The sequence below is a fragment of the Rhinolophus hipposideros genome (genome assembly GCF_964194185.1).
Source record: "Rhinolophus hipposideros genome assembly, chromosome: 4".
Taxonomy (NCBI): domain Eukaryota; kingdom Metazoa; phylum Chordata; class Mammalia; order Chiroptera; family Rhinolophidae; genus Rhinolophus; species Rhinolophus hipposideros.
The window spans coordinates 29,595,022-29,617,579 of record NC_138050.1 but is presented as its reverse complement, the minus strand read 5'-3'; the positions used below and the strand labels follow the sequence as shown (position 1 = coordinate 29,617,579).

General features: G+C 42.0%; 1 protein-coding gene and 1 pseudogene across 5 annotated transcripts in view; both read left to right on the top strand.

Moving 5' to 3' along the window:
- Window positions 1-22,558, top strand: part of ENPP6 (ectonucleotide pyrophosphatase/phosphodiesterase 6) — a 101,283-nt gene that overhangs the window by 25,437 nt on the left and 53,288 nt on the right. For 3 of the 4 annotated variants that reach the window (XR_013993226.1, XM_081046483.1, XM_081046485.1), the window contains exon 2: window positions 20,360-20,539. The exons of the other annotated variant lie outside the window; for it this stretch is intronic. Coding sequence is in view for 2 of the 3 variants with exons in the window: in XM_081046483.1 (XP_080902609.1) it covers window positions 20,360-20,539 (180 nt within the window). In the remaining variant the exon portion in view is untranslated. The remainder of the gene's footprint in view (window positions 1-20,359; window positions 20,540-22,558) is intronic. 4 annotated transcript variants of the gene reach the window in all.
- Window positions 21,459-22,364, top strand: LOC308496580 (large ribosomal subunit protein uL6-like; annotated as a pseudogene). The gene is made up of 2 exons: window positions 21,459-21,606; window positions 21,702-22,364. The product of its transcript is annotated as a large ribosomal subunit protein uL6-like (transcript).

The window sequence follows — 22,558 nt, the reverse complement described above, 5'->3', positions numbered from 1 at the left end:
TCAGAGCTGGATGGAGCTTTGAGATTTTATTTTTATCTATTCATGAACTCCTTCACCACTTACTGTCTGAACCACAGAATTTGGTAATTACAACATATAATGTTCAGATATATTTATATAGTACTTTGATATATGAACATTCTCCACGCAAGATGTACTGAGCGTTTACTGTGTGAGAGGTGCTGTTCGAAAGATGGCGCGAACATGGCTTCTGTCTTGAATGAACATAAGCTCAAGCAACGAAACACATGTCAAAATAAATATAATTATAGGGAAGAATAAAATAGGCACAGGGGATGCAGAGACAATTTCTGAGAGTGTGCGGGGAAGAAGGAAGGTTCACTGAGGTGATGGTAGTTGAGTAAAGCCTGAAGGATTTGGATAGGTTGAAATCTGGAGGGAGGGCCTTGAGGGTTGATGGCATCGCCTAAGTCAAGGGGCATGGTGGGAATAACGAGGAGCATTTGGAGATCAGATCTGGCCTTTGAGACAATTACTCTGACATTTCTGTACAGCGTGAGTTTGAGGGAGGCCGTTCAAGTCTAAGGTGAGAATGAAGAAACTTGGGAGTCAAGTCCTCAGTGCCAGAATAAACCTGGGGTCAAAGATTTGATCAGCTCTGTAGAGAGGGAAATGGCAAGACGGATTGCATGTGGAAGATCAGAGAGAAAAGAATGTCAGCATCAGACAAGAATTCAAGCAAGTCTTAGGGTAACATTAATGAATTAATCTCTGTGTAAAGTGTATCCAAGTTCAGAAACTTGGGTGTATAAGAAAGAGTACATTTCTTTACTTTCTTTTAAAAAATCTAAATCAATAGGTGAGCCTTGAAAATATTCTAAGTCCAAAATGTCAGACAAAAAAAAAAGACAAAAATTGTATGATTACACTTAGATGAGGTACCTAGAATAGTCAAATTCACAGAGACAAATAGAAAGGTGGTTACTAAGAGCTGGGGAAACAAGGAGTTAGTATTTAATGGGACAGAGTTTCAGTTTGGGATAAAAAGTTCTGGAGGAGATGGTTGCACAACAATGTGAAAGAACTTAATGCCACTGAACTGTACAATTAAAAATGGTTAAAATGGTAAAATTTATACTTGTACAAAGGTCTGACAACTAAGTTTGTGAACTTGTTGCAACGATGTTGCTAACCCTTTTTGATATCAGAGGGATTATTATTCATTATGAATTTGTACCAATTGGACAAACAATTAACCAAGTTTACTATTTGGAAGTGCTGAAAAAGCTGCATGAAAAAGTTAGACAACCTGAAATTTTCACCAACAATTCATGGCTCTTGCATCACGACAATGCACCAGCTCCCACGGCACTGTCTGTGAGGGAGTTTTTTGCCAGTAAACAAATAACTGTATTGGAACACCCTCCCTACTCACCTGATCTGGCCCCCAGTGACTTCTTTCTTCACCCAAAGATAAAGGAATATTGAAAGGAAGACATTTTGACGACATTCAGGACATCAAGTGTAATGCAATGATGACAGCTCTTATGGCCATTCCAGAAAAAGAATTCCAAAATTGCTTTGAAGGGTGGACTAGGTGCTGGCATCAGTGCATAGCTTCCCAAGGGGAGTACTTCAAAGGTGACCATGGTGATATTCAGCAATGAGGTGTGTAGTACCATTTCTAGGATGAGTTTGTGAACTTAATTGTCAGACCTTGTATGTTTTACCACAATAAAGAAATAAACCTAAATCTGCCTCTGATGCCCCATCCGATGACGTTCAGTGGAAATTCAGTCTCAGTCACTACTGGGTAGGTAGTGGGGTGAGTTCTCTTTCTCCTCTAGGGTTATAAAAAGGTCCTGGGTCATATATAGTCCCAAAGCATTGAGGCAAACCGCCCTGGTCATTGGTTCCCCTCATGTGCCCGTATGTTGGTCCATGTGTCTCCAGAAACCAGGCTCTGAGGCTTTGAGCTGGAAAACCTTGTGCCTTGCCTCCAGCTTCCCCTGTTGTATCTCTCAGATCTCGCTGCTCCCCATGGAGTTCTGCCACCAAACAATGCACCATTTCCTACTCTCACCAGCCCAGCTGATTCCTTATCGCTCCCTGGTTTAGAGTAAAACTTTCCACCAGGACCAGCTTCATGGGCGTATGAACCATGCAGTCATACCAGGCCCCATGCTTACTTTCCTGCTCTGCTCTCCTCATTTTGGAATTATTAATACTTTATGGACAAGGATTCTGCATTTTCATTTTGCACTAGGTCCTGCAAATTATGTCTCCTGCCACTGCCTTCCTCTCTTCCTTGCTTCTCTCAAAGGCATGTGTGTTTTTGTTGCTCCCCTTCCCTTCAGAGACGTGTTAACAATGAGTTTCAATGGGGTCAGTTTGAGATGTTAAAAATTCCCAAAGTAAGGAGTGCATCCAGTAGGAAATATGAGCTGTTGTTCCAGAAACACAGACTTCTCCACAGAAAAAAAGGGGCCTGGGTACCTGTTTGAAACATGATGGAAGGGAATATATAGGAAGATAACAGCCTAATTAATATTTCAATAAAATATCTCAATATGGTATCTAAATCAGTTGTTCATATCCTCATACTTGGAAGACATCCAGGTTATTTCTTAACTAGCCTTGATGACCTGGAGGTATTGATTTCAGTGTTGTCTTCACAGAGGTAGGAAATATATGAGTAGATGAGGGCCCTTTGGGAGGATGATGGCAAGAGAAGAGAAAGAGAAAGATGAAAGGTTGGGGGACCTTTCTTACATTTAGGATCCACAATGTTGGAGAAGAGACACCAAAGAAGACAAGGAAAAAGTAAGACCTATTACAGACTATTCTAGCAAAGGCTTTAAGTGAAAACGAAAAGTCAAACAGGGTCAAAGTAATCAAGGAAAGACCAAGTTTCCAATAGGAGATGGTTTGTATTATCAGAAAAATTAAAGAAAATAAGAAACAAAACAGTCATCAGGCTAGGCAATTTGTACAGAGCAGTAGGGTTTAGAGACCCAGTAGGGAAATGAAAAGGAGGGACAATGCTTTGTAGGTAAATCCAGTATTTCTAGGATTTGGAGGATGGCATTTTCCTGTGTAGCTGGGAATCTGGAGGACTAACTTAGTCTCAATATGCTAATTAGGTCCTATATACAGATCTAGATATTGTGATCTCAATTGGTCTTTAAAAATTATTATAAACAGCTTTATTGAGGTGCAATTTACACACCACAAAATCCATCCATTTTATGTGTAAGTGTACAATTCAATGACTTTTAGTAAATTTGCAGAGGTGTGCACCTATCACCACAATATAATTTTAGAATATTTCCATCATCCCAAAAAAATCTTGTGCCCTGTAGTTGCTCCCCATTCCCACCTCCAGCCCTAGGTCAATCTCTAAAGATTTGCCTTTTCTGGACATTTCATGTACATGAAACCATAGACTATGTGTTCTTTTGTGTCTGCCTTCTTTCACTAAGCATAATGCTTTTAAGGTTCATCCATGTTGTATCAGTACGTCATTCCTTCTCATTGGCAACAAGTATTGCATTGTATGAATGGACCACATTTTGCTGATTCATTGACCAGCTGATGAACATTTGGGTTGTTTCCACTTTTTGGCTACTATGAATAATGCCACTGTGAATATTTGTGTGCACGTCTCTGTATGGATACGTGTTGTCCTTTCTCCTGGGTACATACCTAGAATGGAATTGCTGGATCATATGGTAATTCTGTATTTAACATTTGGAGAAATTGCTGAACTTTTTCAAAATGGCCTCACCATTTTATATTCCCACCAGCAATGTATGAGGGTTCCCATTTCTCTACATCCTTGATAATACTTGTGATTGTCTTTTTTATTAGAACTGTTCTAGGGGGTGTAAAGTGTTATTTCACTGTGGTTTCCATTTGCATTTCCCTAATGACTGATGATGCTTACCATAATGTGTTTATTGGCTATTTGATAACTGGAGAAATGCCTATTCCGATTCTATTATCAATTTTTAAAATTGGGTTGTCTTTTTTATTATTAGTTGTAGAAGTTGTTTATATATTTGGGATATAGGTTAGGGAATATATAATTTGCAAATATTTGTCTCCAGAGAGTGGTTGTCCTTTCACTTTCTTGCTGGAATGTCTTGAAGTGAAAAAGCATTTAATGTTGATGAACTCCTATTTATCGATCTTTTCCCTTTTAACACTTGTGCTATTGGTGCCATATCTAAAACATAATTGCCTAACCCGACACCATGAAGATTTACTCTTGTGTTCTCTACTGAGAGTTTCATACTTTTAGCTCCTATATTTAGGTTTGTGATCCATTTTGAGTTAATTTTTGCATATAGTGTGAGGTATGTTTCCCAGCTCCATTTGTTGAAAAGACTATTCCTTTCCCATAGAATTTTCTTGACACTCTTGTTGACTAAAAATATTAGTTTCTTCCTGGGCTCTCAGTTGTATTCCATTTGGCATCCTTATGCCGGGCCTATACTGCTCAGGACTATTTAGGTTTGTAGTAAGTTTGAAATTGGGATGTATAATTCTTCCCACTTTGTACTTCTTTTTGCAGATTGTTTTGGCTATTTTGTGTCACTTGTATTTGCGAATGAGTTTTAGGATGTGCTTGTCAACTTATGAAACAAAACAAAACAAAGCCAGCTAGGATTTTGACAGGAACTGGTTGAATCTATAGACTAATTTAGGAACTATTGTTATCTTACCAGTATTAAGTCTTCTGATTCATAAACGTGGGAGGTCTCCATTTATTCACGTTCCACATTCTTTCAGCAATGCTTCGGAGTTTTCCGTGCACAAATCTTGCACTTCTTTTGTTAAATATTTCTAAGCATTTATTCTTTTTGATGTTATTGTGAGTGGAATTATTTTCTTTATTTCATTTTTGCAGCATATGAAAACACAATTGATTTTGGGGGTGTTGATCTTGTATCTGGTTGCCTTGCTCAATTTGTTTATTAGTTCTAATAGTATTTTGTGGATTCCTTAGGATTCTTTGCATACAAGAAAATGCAAGATCTTGTTTACTGCAAATAAAGACAGCTACTTCTACCTTTCTAATCCTGACACCTTCGATTGATCTTTATAATTACCTTGGGAATTAGAGAAGGGCAATTTTGCAAATGAGAGAACTTAAGTCTAGAGAGGGTATCAGCTTGTCTGAAGTCACCTCGCCAAGGAGTAAATCAGGACCAGAACAGAGGACGGCTGTCCCCATCCATCACTCAGCATTTTCACAACACTGCCTCTGGCTGGTAGAGTCGGAATCTGAGAAGACAGTGGATGGCCTATATGTCTGCAGCACTCCTATTGTTTTCCCTTGTTAGAAGCAGCCAGATTCAGTCAAGCTGGGGGCAGAATGACATTTCCCAAAAGTCGACAGTGTTTATATATCCATAGCATTCAGTGCTAGGTGCTTTCAAATATTATTTCAACCCATCCTTTTAAAACCCTGTAAGGCAGGCATAGTTATCCCCATTTAACAAATGAGAAAACCAAGGTTAGGAGATATGAAATTACTTGTTCAAGATCACAGAGCCCATAAATGGCAGAGCCACAAGTACAAAATCCGGCGCTCGTCCCATGACATCACACTGCCTCTCCTTTCCTGCTTTCCAGGAAGTGGCTGTCAGGGCAGCACCGTCCTGTGTAGCCACCTACGTGTCTCTGCCTCAGACCGTGGTCTTGTAGTTGCATTGTGCACATGGCATATGCCCACACACAGACCCCCATAGTGCATGCATCTCTGCCTTTCCAGGCTTCCTCCAGACCGAGCGACCTCATGGGCAACTATGTTTTTAATCCCTCCTTTGTGTGTCTCAATGGACAATGCGAACAATAAGCATTTCTGGGGTTGAGCATAAAAGAGAGGATTCAACCTCAGACACTTAGCTGCTTATCTCAAATGGCCAAGGCTGAACAGTTGTGAGGAATGGTTTAAACAGGCCTCTTTTTGATAAGCCACATCTGGGGTACTGACCGAGGCCACCGTGATGCAGCTTTGGACTAGTTGTTTCTAATTATACTTGTTTCTGGGGGACTGGCAGGGCACGAAAAAGGCAGGGTCTGAGTCACCCTACCTCCCATTCAAGTATCTCAGGCTCATTGACACTTAGTAGGGACTCAATAAATGCCTCTTTGTATTTGTTTTAAAGTTACTCAGAAACTGCTTTGTCCTAAATACTCAACCAGTGTCTTTTGAATCTCTTCTTTTCCCATCTCCCACCCCCACTCCTACCAGAACGGGAGTTCCTGCTGCCAGTCTACCCAGGGGGACATTTTCAGGCTTCCAGCAGATGAAAAACCCAAATGGAAGTGGCAACGACCATCTCAGACATAGCTCTACGATGCTCTTCATTCTCTTCTCCCCAGAGCCAATCCACACACAACCCAGTATTTAGGAATACAAAGCAGAAATGGGTATCATTAAGTATTTTGCAAACTCGGTCAAATATTTTAAGAGGCAAATAGACACCCAACATAAAATCTCATGGCTTGCTTTTTCACTAAATTCCAAATTGGTGAGTAATCCAGTGCTCTGGTGGTTTAAAACAACTTCTTTCATGTTCCCAAGAGATTTTAGGTTTGAGAGTTTAAACCGTTTGTATGACTGAGAGTCTGGAAAAATTCTCAGAAACGAGTTCCCTCAGGCGGCATGATGTGCTGTAGGTCTCCTGTTTTAGCCCAGCTTCCACTCCCAGGTGTTTTCATGGTCGGCAGGAGAATATGAATTTCTTAATAATCTGAAATAAAAAAAGCAATGCTTCTGCCAAACAACACTACCTTGTATTTTTTATTTTATATTTAATATTTATATAACATACAAATATAGCCATATTTTATATCTTTTCAGTTCATTGCCAAATCCAACCACTTCTCCCCTCACATGTGTCCCCTTCCTCTCAAGAGTCACATGTCAATCCTGGGCTTTGGCCTGCTACATCTCTGTGTGAGGAGAGCGATGGGCTAGAAGCAAGAGACACGGGTTCTAGTCGAGGTACCTAAACTTTATGGCCTCAAAGCCTTTCTGGGTTCAAGTTTCTTTTCTGATAAAAGGAGGGAGGAGGGTAAGGGCTCCAAGGAGTGAATTCAGATGCTACGGCAAAGACCTCTTTTGTATCTCTTGTCGTGATCACCGCTGATCTGCTTCCCCCTATACTGTCTGACCTCGGTTCATGTCAAAGGAAAGTCAAAGTGGGTATTTGACCCCGGGCTCCTTCTTCACGGCCATCACTGCTGAGCCGAACTGGAAGTGCAGCGCTGGTTAGCACTGGAAGCCATATGTCCATACGTTCACTTTCAAAGCATGCATTTAGTTTTTACGCACGCTATTCACCCTGTTAAGACTCAGCATTATGATTTTAAAAAGCAGGAAAATGGCCTGGCTCGAGGTAGGATTTTGAGGATTAGAAACGTAGGCCAGAAATTTCTATTTAAAATCACATCCTTCACTACCAATTTCCCTGAAGAACAAAGTTTAAGTCTTTTTAGGAAATATCTAATGGGCTCCAACCCCCTCCGGTTTCACTGGAATAACCCTCACAGAGAGTCATGAAAGGAGGGAAGAAATCCCTGGCATAACCATGAGGAACTATTTATTATATCAATTCCAATCCACTTTTCTAGCCAGGCCTCCCGGCCCGCTCAGCACACAAAGCTGCTGAGTTCCAAGCCTCAGCCTCTTGAAACAGCCTGACAGGCCAAGTGGCCACCCTGATGGGTCACAAATGGAAAATCCAGGAAATTAAGTTTTGGAAGAATGGCAAAAACATTTGCTTGCTTAATCACCTTATCTGTCATTTTGATTCCTATCAGTCTTTTGAGACCTACTTGGTTTCAAGTCCAAGTGTTAATAACAGCAGAGGGTCCCTAGTAATCAGTAACTCTTCTATCACAGAAGGGAACCCATGCAGTGGCAAAAGGGCCTTATCAGTGGGCCCTGGGGATTAACAATGAATCTCATGTTTGTGGTTTGATGCCTTCATTTTGAAATGTCTCCACCATTTAATTGGTAATACATTTTCCTGATCTTTTCTCATCAGAATTGCGTCTCCTTAAAGGTAAATTCATCCTACATTTTCAGACCTCTGGTGCTAATACTTGGCATCAGTTTTCACATGTGGTTTTTTCTGCACTCTTTTCATGCCTTACATGAGATGCCTGTCTGTTATCTCATGGTGGGGATTCCCAGAGACCACCAGCAAACATACAGTGGCCAAGATTCAGCTTCAGGATGGAAGCTTCTCGTCATGTGCTTACTGGTGACACAGAAAGAGCATGGGTTCCCAGATCTTTAGATGATACTGGGAGGAATGAAAATGGCAGTTGGTGAAGAAATGACTTTCTTGAACAAAAACCTCAGACAATGTTTGATATTTTTAAATAGAATTGGGGTGGTATTTTAAGAAAATGTTTGCTTTTGAGTCTCAGAATTTACCCCACAGAAGCCAAGCTCAGATAACGTTTTTGTAAGGAGACACCACTGGGAAAGGCTTCAGGCACAGTGTAAACCAACGCTTGACTGCTAGAATTGAAACATAAACACGAGAATAAAAACAAACGCCACTGGTCTTGTTAAACCCATGGCCTGTGCTACATTCTTTCCTGGGATAGTCTCCTATACGAGCATGCTCCTTTAAAGTTAACTTAAGTGACCTTATGACAAGATACCTCTGCTTCCATAAATGATCTGTGAGACTCTAGCACCCAATAATCAATCTTTTGTTTTTATTAAAGAATGTATGCTGCATGACAGTGGGAATTTGTCTTCTTCAGTGTTGTATGCCCAGCTCCTGGAACAGTGCTTGATTCATTCGTTCATTAAATAAGCACTTTCAGAGTACTTGCTTTATGGCCATAAGAGGTGTTCACCACTCACTTATCATTTATTCAGAAAGTATCCAGGATCATCCATGAGTCTGGAGATGTACTCATCTAGGCACTGCAGAAACACATGGACAAAACAGGGCAACGTTTCTACCCTTATTGAACTTTTATATTCCTGGTGAAGTGCCACAGACAAATAAATAAATAGCTATAAATAATTTCAGGTAGTAATACATTCTGTGGAAATGTTAAAGTTAAGCGCACCGAGAATGATGACAGTACCATTTTACATAGAGTGGTCTAGAAATGCTTTTCTGATCAGATGGAATTTGAGCGGGAACTTAAAGAAAGTAAGAGGGCTGGCTATGCAGCTATCTGAGAGTCAAGCATTCCAAGTAGAAGGAACAGCAAAGAGCTAGAGTAACCAGAGCGAAAATGAGTGATGGGAAGAGTGGCAGGTGAGAGCTAAGAAGCACCAAGTGGTATGAAAGTGCACCACTCAGAAATCCTGCTGCTAGGAGCATAGTTAATGCATGGCTCCAGCTGCTGCCACCACTGGTTGGTGCCGAAGCCCCACTTCTCCCAGGCTGAGCCTAACCAATGACTGAACAAGGTAGGGGTCCTAGTACAAGCCCATTCCTCTAATGGGTGACTTTGGCCCAAGGACTCCCATCAATCTGGCCACAATTTCTTAGAATTGCCAAGGTCCTTTCTACCCAATCCCTTCCTTCTCTATCACTTTTCACAAATATCAGACCTTCACAAATAAAGGATTTTCCTATGGTCCTGTTTCTTCCCCTTCATCTATAACAGGTGCTTCCCCCAATACATTTCATGTATGTCTAATTTCATCTCAGTGTCTCCTTCTCAAAGGACCTGAACTAACACAAGGCCATATCAGGTTCTTGTAGGTCATGGTGTAGACTTTGGATCTTAGTCTTAGTGTGGAAAATGCCTTTGGAGGGTTTTGAGTAGAGAAGCCATGTGATATAACTTTCATTTTAGAAAGATCATTCTGGCTACAGCAGCGTGGGGAATGCAGACCAACAAGGCTAAGGAGGCAGCAGGGGGGCTTTTAGGAAGCTTCAGCTCAGACCAGGGCAAATGTAGGAATTGCAATTTGACTCTTGATGTCATCCTTCTACCATAACTGCTATACCTAAGCTCACCCAAGACCTTCTAATAGCCAGATCCAATGACCTCTTTCAACATCTCTCTGTGGTATTCTACGTGTTGACCACTCTTCCTTTCTAGAAACTATCTCTTTATTGGGGTTCCAGTTTCCTTCCTCCTCTCAACCTCACCTTTTGGTAACGTCCATTGACTTCTCTTTTGCTAGCGTCTTCCATTGGAGCTCCTCAGAGTTTGGTCTCTGTTCTTTCCTTGTTCTCTCTTTTCACCTTGGTGGTCTAATCCTTGCCTGATCCTTCAGGCACATTCATTGGTAATTCACATTTGTCACCACCTCTGCCCCAGACAACCACTAATCTATGTGTTTTTACCTTTGTCTTTATGGATATTTCACATAAATGAGGTCATCATGTGGTCTCTTGGGCCTTGCTTCATTTACTGAGTACAATATTTTTGAGGTTCATTCACTTGGTATTATGTGTCCATAGTTTGTTGCTTTTCTATTGCTGAATAGCATTCCATCATATGGATATAAATCAAGTTTTTATAATAAAAAATCTCAAAGCTACAGAAAATTGAAATAGTATTATCTGTGTGCCCTTCATTTGATTCTTTAATCACTAACATTTGGAACATCCACTTTATTTTCACTTGAGAATTGCAGGTTACTGTTTTGTTTTTGTTTTTGCCGAACCAGTTGAAAGTGAATTACTCACATCACCCTTAAATAATTCAGCATGTATAGAATATGCTCCTATATAACCATGTTATTTTCAGATTTTCTCCTTTGCCAAAAAATTATCCTTTATAACTTCTTTGAAATAAACGAATCTAATCAAGGTCCAAGCAATGCATTTGGCTGCCATATTTCTTTTCTCTCCACTAAGAGTAATCCTTGCCTTTTTGTTTTGTTTGGACTTCCATGATGTTGACATTTTTGAAAAGCCCAGCCAGCTATCTTGTAAACTGGCTGAATTTTGGATTTGTCTGATTTTCCTTCCTGGTTAGATTCAAGTTAGACCTTTTTTTGGCAACCACTATTTAAAAAAAAAATCCAAATTAGGACATGTGAGTTGGAAGAGGGTGATGAGTGTAAAAGGGTCTCAATGTGCTGCTCTCCCTCTGCTGCCCCACACAGAGGCTGAGATCATGTTTTATATCATTGGTTGGGTTGTCCCACAGGCTTTTACCACGACGTTCATAGGGATACTTTTCATTTAGTTTTGCTGTAGAGGTTGTCCTTGAGATGTTGTTTTGCTATGTTTGTCTTTATGTCTTTGCTGTGTTTGACATTTAAAATCTGTGCAAATCAAGACACTTTTGAGAACGAAGAATTACAACTGGCCAAAATCCAAGCCTGGTACTCTAGGCAGAGAGAAGGCTCTGGTGGCTCCTGCTCTTGCCCAGAGGTGCAGGTGGAGTTGGGACTCACCTTCCACCTCCATCACTGCTGCTCCTTCCTATGGCGCACAGTCACCCCGCTGCAGCCTGAGTTTCTCCCCCCGCCCCCCATGGAGCATGTCTTAACACGAGGGGCATTTCTTCCCAGCTTGGCCACCAAAAGGAATGGGTTCTCCCAGCATGGGGAATGAGGGGGCAAGGTTCTGACCTAGCCTGGATCCTGGAACATCTGTCACTGTATATGTGTGTTGGGGGTGGGGGTGGCACAGCTTGTGACATATTCCCACCCTGTTCCCACTCACTATAGTTAGAGAGGTCAGAGGCGTCAGTCAGATAAGCTCCTGAATGGACCACGCTGGGGTAAGGGAGGAGGAATTTTCCAAGAGGCAGGGGTAGATGCTCCTAGAAGGACAAAGGGGTACTGGGTAAGTTAAGTGTCCACTGAAGTGACCGTTACAAACTGGGATAAAAAGAAATCACTGACCTTAGAAAGATAAAAGAAGAGAAGGAGGATGATACAGGGCTGAGGTTAGGATAATAAAATACCAAATAGAAGCAAATTCTGAAAACAAACCAAAGAAGGATTAGGAACGGGGTGGATGAAGACATGGAAACACAATATGAGACTTAGCAAAGTCCACGAACGGCAGTCGCTCCGGGTTTGGCAGGTTGCGGGGCTCTCATATTTGCTGCAGCGACTCAAGGGACAGCCCTGGGTGCGCGGCCACCGGGCCCCGCTGGCCTCGCTCTCTACCTCGGTCTGGATACTTGGCAGGTTCGGCATCTTCACAAACAGCTCTAAGAATCATGGGGTGCCTTCCAATCGTGAGATGTGAAAACAAAATAGGAGGCTGGCACGGGCGCATGGCTCTCAGCACCACCTTGGGTGAGGCTGCGGGTGGTGGTGATAACAGTGACCGCCAGCAGAGGGCAGTGTCGGGCCAGGCATTTCCCCGGCGTAGGGGAGGAGCTTTCTCAGCCATCATAATCTCTGTGGTTAGTTTCTGAATTTGGGATTCACCCCTGGCAAACTTTCGTGAGCAAAATGTGGTGATGCTTCTTTTCTTTTCCTTCAAGGATTTGAGAGTCTGCCTCAGACGATGATATGTAAATAGGAAGTAAGAAATAGGTTGCCCAACCTCATCCCTCTTTAAAGACCACTGACGAGTGCATACTATTTGATAGGATTGCCCTATCAAATCCCAAAAGGGCTCTAGGTGTGGTTGTGCGTTTACCAAGTGCCAACTGTGGGCCAGACATCATGCTAAAGTTTTACCCACCCAAAATTATTTATCTCTGCAAGAAACTATGATTCTCTTTATCAGACGCGGAAACTGAGGCTCACTAAAGCTAAGTGACTTGTGTCAGGTCCCACAGTTGGGGATGGGATTCACACTTTGATCTGTTGGGCTTCAAAACTCCGTTTGCTAGGCCACAAGCTTTTTATAGGCCCTCAGTTCCTGCCAGTTCTCATCTTGCCTGATGCTTCTACTTTTAACTCACAACAGTCTTCTATTCCCAGGGTGTCTACTGCTTAGACAGAGAAACTATCAGTACATCAAAAGGATACTGCTTACACCTAGCTAAGTGATGAATTGCTCATTTGAGTTACTCTTTTATCCCAAAAGGCAAATTATATTTCAACACATTTTCTATATGCTAAGAGCACCCAAAGAATTTTATGTACACAAATCATTAAGTGAGGTACTATATCAACTCTAAACATTGTGCTAGTCACTTGTGCTCATGGATCAGAGCAGATGATTTGTGGTTACAGCGATGATCTAAACTCTCTTCCTCCCAGGATTTGGGAGGTTGGTCTCACTTCTCTATGGCCACACCTGGTCCAAGGCAGTGAACGTGGACACGCCAGCATCATACCTCACACATTCTAACAATGGCAAACGCAGCTGACCATGCTGACAAAAATGAATTTTCGGTTGGTTTACACTAGATTAAGTCATTGATATTGCAGGTGACCTCTCACTCCTGAACAGCTGAATTTGATAACTTCTTTATCAATTCCTGGCCTTACTGGTTGTGGGGACAGAGTCCCAGAGAGCGGTTTCCAGGCTCTTGGCCTCATGTGGAAAGGTGTTGGCTCAGGAAGTAGAGGGCCGTCAGCTGTAACCAGTTAGCCATTGGCAACTAATATAGCTGCTGTGGCTACCTTGGGTTTGGAAGGTGGCAGAAAAGCAAACTGGGGGTTACAGCTAGCAAGTGGGGTTGGTTGGCAGAGAAGCGGACGGCAGATGCCAGCAAAACTATAGTGGTATGAACTCCCCATCCATGGCTCCGTGGGTGTTCCTTTTTGGCCTCACCATGTCCTGCGTTCTTGTGCAGGGAGTGGGACCGGAGACTCCGCATGACTCTGGTTGATCCAGTGATATTTTGATATCTGGTCAGTGTTGCTGAAGATCAACCCTTGGCCATTGCAGGTCTACACCAGTTGAAAAGCTGGATTGGAGAACGTGGCTTGGATCCAAGACCTAAATATGCCTTTTTAATTTTTGTACTGAATTGAACGCCCCATCCTTATCCCCCACGCCTGCCGCCGTCACAGGTGGGGCAGCTGGAAAACTAAAGCTACGCCCTGCTTTGATCAAAATTAGTCTTCAGAACATAAAAAGTATTTAAATCAGAACTCCAAAACTTACATTTTTGTCCTTAGCAGGAAAACAATTTTTGTTTCTTCTCCTGTATTCTAATTGTTATAATTTCACCAAGCTAGTGCGCTCCAGAAAAATAAAACAGTGCGTTCTTTTGAGTCCAGTGACCTCAAAACTCTGAGCATGAGTGTCTCTCATCAAAAATCTCTCCCCTTTTAACATTTCGGGTTATTTTTGTAGCAGCCTCTACACCTCATGCTATAATCAAAGCCTGTTAGCTCAGTCTTGCGATACTTGTGATTCAGACACTAATCATGACGGTGTCTCGCACATACATCACTAGTTGCATTTAAAGATGTGCAAATTGTGAACTCCACTTTCAACTCAATCCTTGCATATTTCGTTTGAAATCGCTTCTTTAACATACCAAATGTTAACTTTGAATGAGTTAAGGAAAGAAATGTATTTCCCAACAGAGGTGATCCATACAGCAAATTTCTATTTGTGAGTCAGGTGCTTTGAGCAAGGCATTGTTAATTATTTCAAGTCTCTTGGGTATCAAGTAGTTATTTGAAAATTTACTAAACTAAACAAGGTCAAAGCTAATCTTTAGACCCTCCAGATGTTCAAGCAACGGCGCTGAGAGGAGTCTAGCCATGGGAAGTCTGACTTGTAGAACATTCTCAGGCTGTCCAGCTCTGAATCAGGTATATTGTTACTTTTTGGAGCCATGTCAATGTGAGGTGATGTATATATGTTCGGTCTCTAAAATGAACTCATTAACTTGACCCCCAGATTTCAGCTCTTTGGAAGCCTCCCTTTCCACACTCTTTCCAGAGAGAGAGGGAACATGAGAATCTTGTTTGCTTTGGTAGCATTCGTTGTCTGGTTAGTATTCCCTCCTTCAGAGAGGCTCACTGTAATGTTGGTGGATGACAGTTGATTGCAAGAAATAGGAGTGTGTCTGGCTTTCCGGAGCTCTGGGCAACTCCACGTGGTGACTTTAGTGACAGTCTCAGAAGCAGACCTGGATTTTGAGGCTATTCTGTTCAAACGGCCAAGGCCTGGTGGGCTGATCTGAACCTACCCAGTGACTGGCATGGAGCAGGTGCCAGGAGGGTGTGGGCACTGAATCTACGAGACCTGGCTTTGAACTGTGGCTCTGCCCTCTTACCAGCTGCGTGGCCCATGCCTCATGACTCGGCCACTTTGAGCCTTAGTTCTCCCACCTGCAACATGAGGATAGTATTATCTCTCTCTTAGAGTTATGGTGAAGATGAAATAAGACGGGAGCTTAGAATACCTGGTTCCAGATAGATGGGAGGTGCCCAGAACTGGCAACTATTCTTATTACTAAGTGGACCAGCCAACACCTGTCAAATTGGTTCAGGCCTTTGGTCTTCAGGTTGTGACCGCTCCTGAGTCTCACTCAGCCTCTAGCGCCTCCATGCTTTGCCCCCAGATGAAGTGCTACTTGAGTAGGCTGATCCCTGGAACCTTACACCTGGACTGACCTGGTCCACCGAAGTCATCCTGTCGTTGAGGGCGGAAGCTTACAGATTGCATAATAGCCAGCACACCAGCATCAGCAGCAGCAGCCCCCTTTCTGGTGGGTTTATTAAGTGCTGGGAGTTGTATTGTGGGCTAGTTCATACACTGGTGAATCAGTGCTAGTAGCTCATAGTGATTAGGAGCAAGGGCTCTGGATCCAGGCTGCCTGAGTTGAAGCCTGGCTCCCCTACACCTCCTAGTACAAGACTTTGGCAACTTAACTCTCTGCACCTTAGTTACTTTGCCTGTCAAGGGGAGCTAACGATGGTCTGTCTGACCACATGCCTGTCATCTCTCCACTGTGCCCATCACCTCCTAGAGGTGGATAGATTGCCCACAGCAATCTATCAGTGTGCCTTTTCACACATAGTTGGAACCCAGCCTTCCAGCGGGTGGCCCAGAGGCCGCCTGCAACTCTGAACTCAATTCACCTGCATGCTGTCTCTGGGTGAAATGGTGGATGTTCCAAACGAATCATTTCCAAGCTCCTTTATTAATATTTTGCAACCTGCATTTATATTGCCATGTTTGGATTAAATTGATGTGCCTAAAATATAACTTCATTTTTCACTTTTCAACCAGTTGTTTTGCTATCTAAGTAGACACAGCTATGGTCATCTAATGGCAACACACATGGACCTCAGAAGGACACAAAGAATGGCTTTAGAAATTAATGATTGATATGACTTTGTCAGGTGATTAAGAAAGCTTTTGTATAATAAAGAAATTCCTCATTGGCTGTGGAATCTGAGTGTTTACAAACTCTTGGGTCTTAGGGGTAAGGGGGAAAAATGGGAGAAAAACCTTTAACTGCATTTGGAAATTTTCATACCAGGGTTCCCCTCATTTTCACACTGAGAACTGTGTCTCCTGGGACAAATTTCAAAGCCCTACGGAGTTGTCATTTGGAGGAGGAGCAGAAGTAGACCTTCTTTACACCATACCTGAACACTGCTTGATATCTGTGGTTTATGAAAGCAGCAGGAAAGTTTCTACCGAAGCTTTGAGCAAAGGGTACAAATAATCAAACTACAGCAAAGCTCTGTTTGGAAAGCTGAAAACAGAGAAATATCAAGAAGTGTTGCAGATGTGTACAAATAGATGTGGGTCAGGCAAAAATATGGAGATGAAAGCTTGTGGGCTGCAGAAGCCAGTATATTGTGTTTTGTTCTGTTCTTTCAGCCACCACTTTTACCCAGGCAATAAAAATGCAAGAGCAAGAGAGAGACAGGGTAGGTGAGGAAACCAGCTTGAGTAAGAGCAAACTTAGACTGTTACAAACACAGACACCAGCCTTCATCTATTCCTGGGAAGGAAAGTCAGCTCAGCTGGGAGAGAAGATTTGGAGCTGACAAGGAGGTGGGAAGCACACATTTCTCTGCTGGCTTCTGTAAAAGGCAATGCTTCCCAGAACAAATGATGCCACTGGTATGGTATAGCATCTGTGAATAAACCTTTGAAGAACATACCCTCCCATTACAACTCAGTGCCCAATCCACCAAAAGAATGAAACCTACTTTCTAATTAGGAGTTTGAAATGGCCTTCTTCTTGAAGGAGCTTCACTCTATATTTGGAAACCCTTTAACTCATATAAGGAAAACTTGTTCCAGGATCTTCAGGTACCATTCACTCACAGGAACTGAGCAGGAATCTCTCCATTCCAGTGCTTCACTCCCAGCCTTTGGGGAAGTGGTGAGTCTCAGGCAAGTGGAATGGATCATTTATCTCCATAGGTCTGAGTTTCCCTTAGAACGAATGAGCTGCTCTGGGCCAACCTAGACCAACCAGTGTGCTAGATGGAGCAGGAACCAAAGCCATCTTTGGAGTTCTTTGGAGCGCCCCTAAAAAGGGCCATACTTAAAATCTTTGAAGCTCACCTGAGTCAATGGGTACCACCAATTCTATTGGTATGTAAAGGGGTTACTAAGGCTAATGCTAGATCCCAATAATTCGTAGGAGAGAAGATTCATTATGAAAAACACTAAGGGACTCAGATAACCACAGGAAACAAGATTTTGTCATTTGAAAATTTAAAATATGCGATAACTATGTTTAACTGCACACATAAATCCTATCTCTCCTCAGTCCTATGGGTGTTTCCAAAAACAAAAAAAATTGTAAGAGGTGGAGAACTTAGTTTATCAGACACACAATCCAGTTAGACAACAGTTCTACAATTCATAGGAGGCTTCTCATAATTTTTCACCCAGCGCTGAAACGAGGATGAGAAAGTTTGCAACCATTGGAGACTAGAATGTTGAATATGAGTACTGAAAATATTAAAGACATTTTATGGAATGATATTGTGGGGTTTTTGAGGTAAAAGTTTTGTAAAAGCTATATACGCTCTAAAAATTTTCGGTGTTTCGTGCTTTTTCGAATGCAGCACCTTGTGAAAACTGAATCTCAGGAGGCCCCTGCTTCTATTTGGGTTTCAGACATCACTTCTACAATAGTTGAAACAGTTCAAATTAAAAGCAGATTCCTACACCGCTCCCACAAGGTATCACTCCCTAATGTTCCCATATCTGATGCCCTCAGCCCTTCCAGACCTTTTCTGTAATTCATGTAGAAGTTCTTGTTGGTTCACCGACTTCAGTAACGCTTTCCACTCCCCTTTCAGTTTGCACACTTCCTCAGCATCTGTGCACACGGGGTCTGGGTAAGACACTCTCCCTGTACGTGGGAGGGTGTTAGAGAACATCTAGAGAAAGACTGTAAAAGAGACCTTTCCCAACAAATACCATCATGAATGTCATGCCTTGTGAAAAGGGTGAATGAGCATCATTAGGATGATAAAAATGTTTTAGATATGGGATGCAGCATTTTGAATAAAGGACATACATAAGAACTTTTACTTAAGAGAGGGGTTCTCTTAATATTATTAAACTTTGATATGCTAAAAGGGGTAACAGTTGAACCAAGAAGAAGTGTGCCCCTACTTTCAATGAGTTAAAACATACTAGGAATTATCCTCAGCAACAGAGTGGGTGAACTTCCTCATGATTCTCAAGTTAGCGCTGCAGCCTGGTCCCTTCTCAGCCCCAGCCTGAGGAGCCTGTCTCTTTTAGGCAGAGGACCCTCTGTTGAGTATTACAAGGCACTTTAGGATGGGGCCCCATTTATTCAGATTTGAATCTCTACACCTATCACTGTGTATAGCCCACGGGAGCATTTAGTTAATGTTAGCTGCGGAAATAAATACGTAGAGCGAATAAGTTCCTTAAGCATTGGAAGATTGACTCAAAGTTTTCATTTTTATTTTTAAAAATTTTATCAGTTCATGTATAAAAGTTTTGGTTAGGGTCAAAAACCTAACTCTAAACCTCTGGGTAAAAAGCACTCTTTTGATCTCTGGGCTTTACATTCAAAGCATGATTTGTGCAATGCCTGGGTGCCTGTGATGAAATCAGAGGTTTTTCCCGTATGGTATATGGCATCTCCAAATGTTCAAAATTGTATTTTATGGTTTCTCCTTCTTTCTGTTTAAAAATTAAATGTGTGGTAATGGAATACTATTCGGCGTTAAGGAAAGATGATATAGGAGCATTTGTGACAACATGGATGGATCTCGAGAGAATAATGCTAAGTGAAATAAGTCAGACAGAAAAAGCAGAGAACCCTATGATTTCACTGATATGTGGTATATAAACCCAAAAGAACAAGACAAACAAATGAGAAACAAAAACTCATAGACACAGACAATAATTTAGTGGTTACCAGAGGGTAAGGGGGTGGGGGGTGGGTGTGAGGGTAAAGGGGATCAAATATATGGTGATGGAAGGAGAACTGACTCTGGGTGGTGAACACACAATGGGATTTATAGACGATGTAATACAGAATTGTACACCTGAAATCTATGTAAATTTACTAACAATTGTCACCCCAATAAAATTAATTAAAAAAAAAATTAAATGTGTGGTGTGGTGTGGTGTGTTTGTGTGTGTGTGTGTGAGTGTGTGTGTGTGTGTGTGTATCCTGGGAGGGGGGTCAAGAAGAAACAACAACAGCAAACAGACAAACAAAAATGCCACTTTGATGAGGCAGTCAGCTCAGTGAAGTATGTTTCATCCTGGTGCCAAATGATACTCACAAAAATTGCAGCAATTTTTGATGTCCTTGCCAATGTTTGTGGTATTTTTACTTTAAAGATGTTAACAGATTGCTCCAAAATAAATAATTTAAGCCTAATATTTCAAAAGAGTCCAAGCATCTTTCACTTTTGGCTTCTCTTCTGGGAGTAAGCTGTGCCCAACAGAAGCAGCCCTCATGTCTATATAACACTCCATTTGGAGGGCTGTTTTCTTACTTTGCTTTTCAAAACTGAATCTATTTTTCACCATTCTGTTCCAATGTCATAAGTTCTATCACTGTTCAGCACTGAAGCGAGAACTCCCCTCATACAGGAACAAAAGGAATGAGCCTCATAGCTTGTGATCTTGTGGGAGGAGAGTTTGGAATTGGTGCCGAGAGAACTCTGGGCTGGGAACTTAACCCAAGTTCCACAGGAATCTATCATTCCAGTGCTGATTCATATGTAGACTTCAAACCATGGACAATGGGTCAAATTTTGTACACAGTGTGCTCAGCTTAACTTAAAATAGCTTCAGACTTGGCAAATTAACTTCACACAAAATGACCCCATCCTCAGTTATTGGACTTCTCTCTCAATTGTTTGCCTTTATGGTACAATCTAAGAGAGAAGAAACATCTATGTTAAAAAAGAAATCAAAAGCAACTCTGTATGCTGTTCTGCACTTGCTAAATGTGCATGAATGGCTTTTATAAATGGAAAACAGAGAGAAAATATAAAAAGAGCTGAGCAATAAACTGACAGTGTTGTGTTCTATTAATGCAGGCAGACATTGTGAGGTCCATCAGATGATCGGGAACTACATGTGGGACCCCAACACCAACAAGTCATTTGACATAGGTGTCAACAAAGACAGCCTGATGCCTCTCTGGTGGAACGGATCAGAACCTCTGTGGATCACGCTGACTAAGGCCAAAAGGAAGGTCTATATGTACTACTGGCCAGGTGAGTACATCCAGGCCCCTCCAACTTTCCAAATCTCTAAACACCATGGAGTCTCTGAGGACAAAAGACGTAGATGTCATGTTTGATGACCATGCCAGGGTTTGGAAAATGGGATCTTTATTCAAGAAATATCTTTTATGGTGATAGTTTTTAAAAAGCTTTGCTTTGATCTCTCTAACATCAGGCCAGGCACAATACCATTTCCTGATTCCCTGGGATCAACAATGTTGCTGTAGTATGTCATACTTTTTCATGTTTAGGTATACAGAAGAAAGAAGTTATAGGACGCTTATTTGCCTTATAAAAGAATTTGGCATACCACTTCTATAGATTTTGAGTTCCCCTACACAATATTGAAAAGAGGATTAAAACCCTTACAACCTTTTGGTAGTGCACTACGTGAAATCCCCTTGTAGTAATATTCCTCCTGTACATTGTAGATCAATGAGAAAGTAAATTACTTGACTTACTGAAATGATGTAAGCAATCATGCAAACTTCCCTGGCTGCTGTGGGAAGTCTTTAGGATAATCTCATCTTGGCAGTCGGAAATCTTTCATTAAGGATGAGAAGATAACAAAATCATCAACTTACATTTTCTTCCCATTGGTGAGATTCATTCTTAGGTTAGTGAGCAATTTGACTTTTTCATGAACATGGCTGTAGATACTTTTTCCTAATTCTTAGTGGTGTGATAATGATGACTGTCATTTTGGAAGATGACATCAGAGGAGGTCTAGGAGAAATGAAAGGATAAATAGTGAGAAGCAGCTGAGGGAATCTCATTGGCCTGGGCTGGAGAGCAGCAGCAGCCTGATAGAATTGTGAGAGCATGTTGGGAACGGTGGCAGGAGGGAACAGTGGCAGGTGGGGACTGTGAGCGTGGAGAGAAGGATGAGTAAGCCAAGGTTGAATCACAGATGGCCCATACTGAGGGCGTGGGCCTTCAGCAGGAGTTTGGAAGAGGCTGTGGTCACATGGAGAGCTGCTCAGGGCACTCAAGGCTACACCAGATCTCAGAGGAGCATAAGACACAGACAGATGGAGACCATGGAACGTCATGTGGTGGTAAGTGCCCTGAAAGGTGCCGTAGAGCAGAGACTGACATCTATAGGAGAGACTTGGAAGGCCAGAGCAGGCTGCATTAATTTAAAACTGGGCAGGAGATGACACATTCTCTCTTTGCTGCATCTACTGCGAGGATGAAGAGATTGTTCTCAGCAATCAGACGGTGGACATTCCAGAAAATGTGGACACACTCTGAAGGGACCACAGTTACTGTGAAGGGCCTCAGAGGCACCCTGCAGAGGGACTTCAATCACATCCATGTAGAACTCAGTCTCTTTGGAAAGAAAAGGAGGCTCCGGGTTGACAAATGGTGGGGAAATCAGAAGGAACTGGCTCCTATTCACACTCTCTGTAGTCACGCACAGAACATGATCAAGGGTGTTACCCTGGACGTCAGTTACAAGCTGAGGTCTGTGTGTGCTCACTTCCCCATCAGCGTTGTTATTCAGGAAAATGGTTCTCTTGTTGAAATCCGAAATTTCTTGGGTGAAAAATACACCTGCAGGGTTCGGATAAGGTCAGGTGTTGCTTGTTCAGTATCTCAAGCCCAGAAAGATGAGTTAATTCTTGAAGGAAATTATATTGAACCTGTATCAAATTCAGCTGCTTTGATTCAACAAGCCACAACAGATAAAAATAAGGATATCAGAAACTTTTTGGATGGTATCTATGTTTCTGACAAAGGAACAACAGTTCAGCAGGCTGATGAATATAAGATCTGTGTCGTCCAGCTACAGAAACACCAAGATGTCGAGTGATTCCTCAGACTTATTTGTGCTATTTTAGAGATGCAATAAAAGTCATGTATTGAAAAAAAATTAATAAAAACTGAAAAATAAAACTCAGCAGAAGAGCAGACAGACACAGATACAGTTTCAGGGGAAGTGGTAGAGTTTCTTCAGAAGACACATGGGATTCTTTCCATAGCAGCTACCTCGGCTGACATGATAAG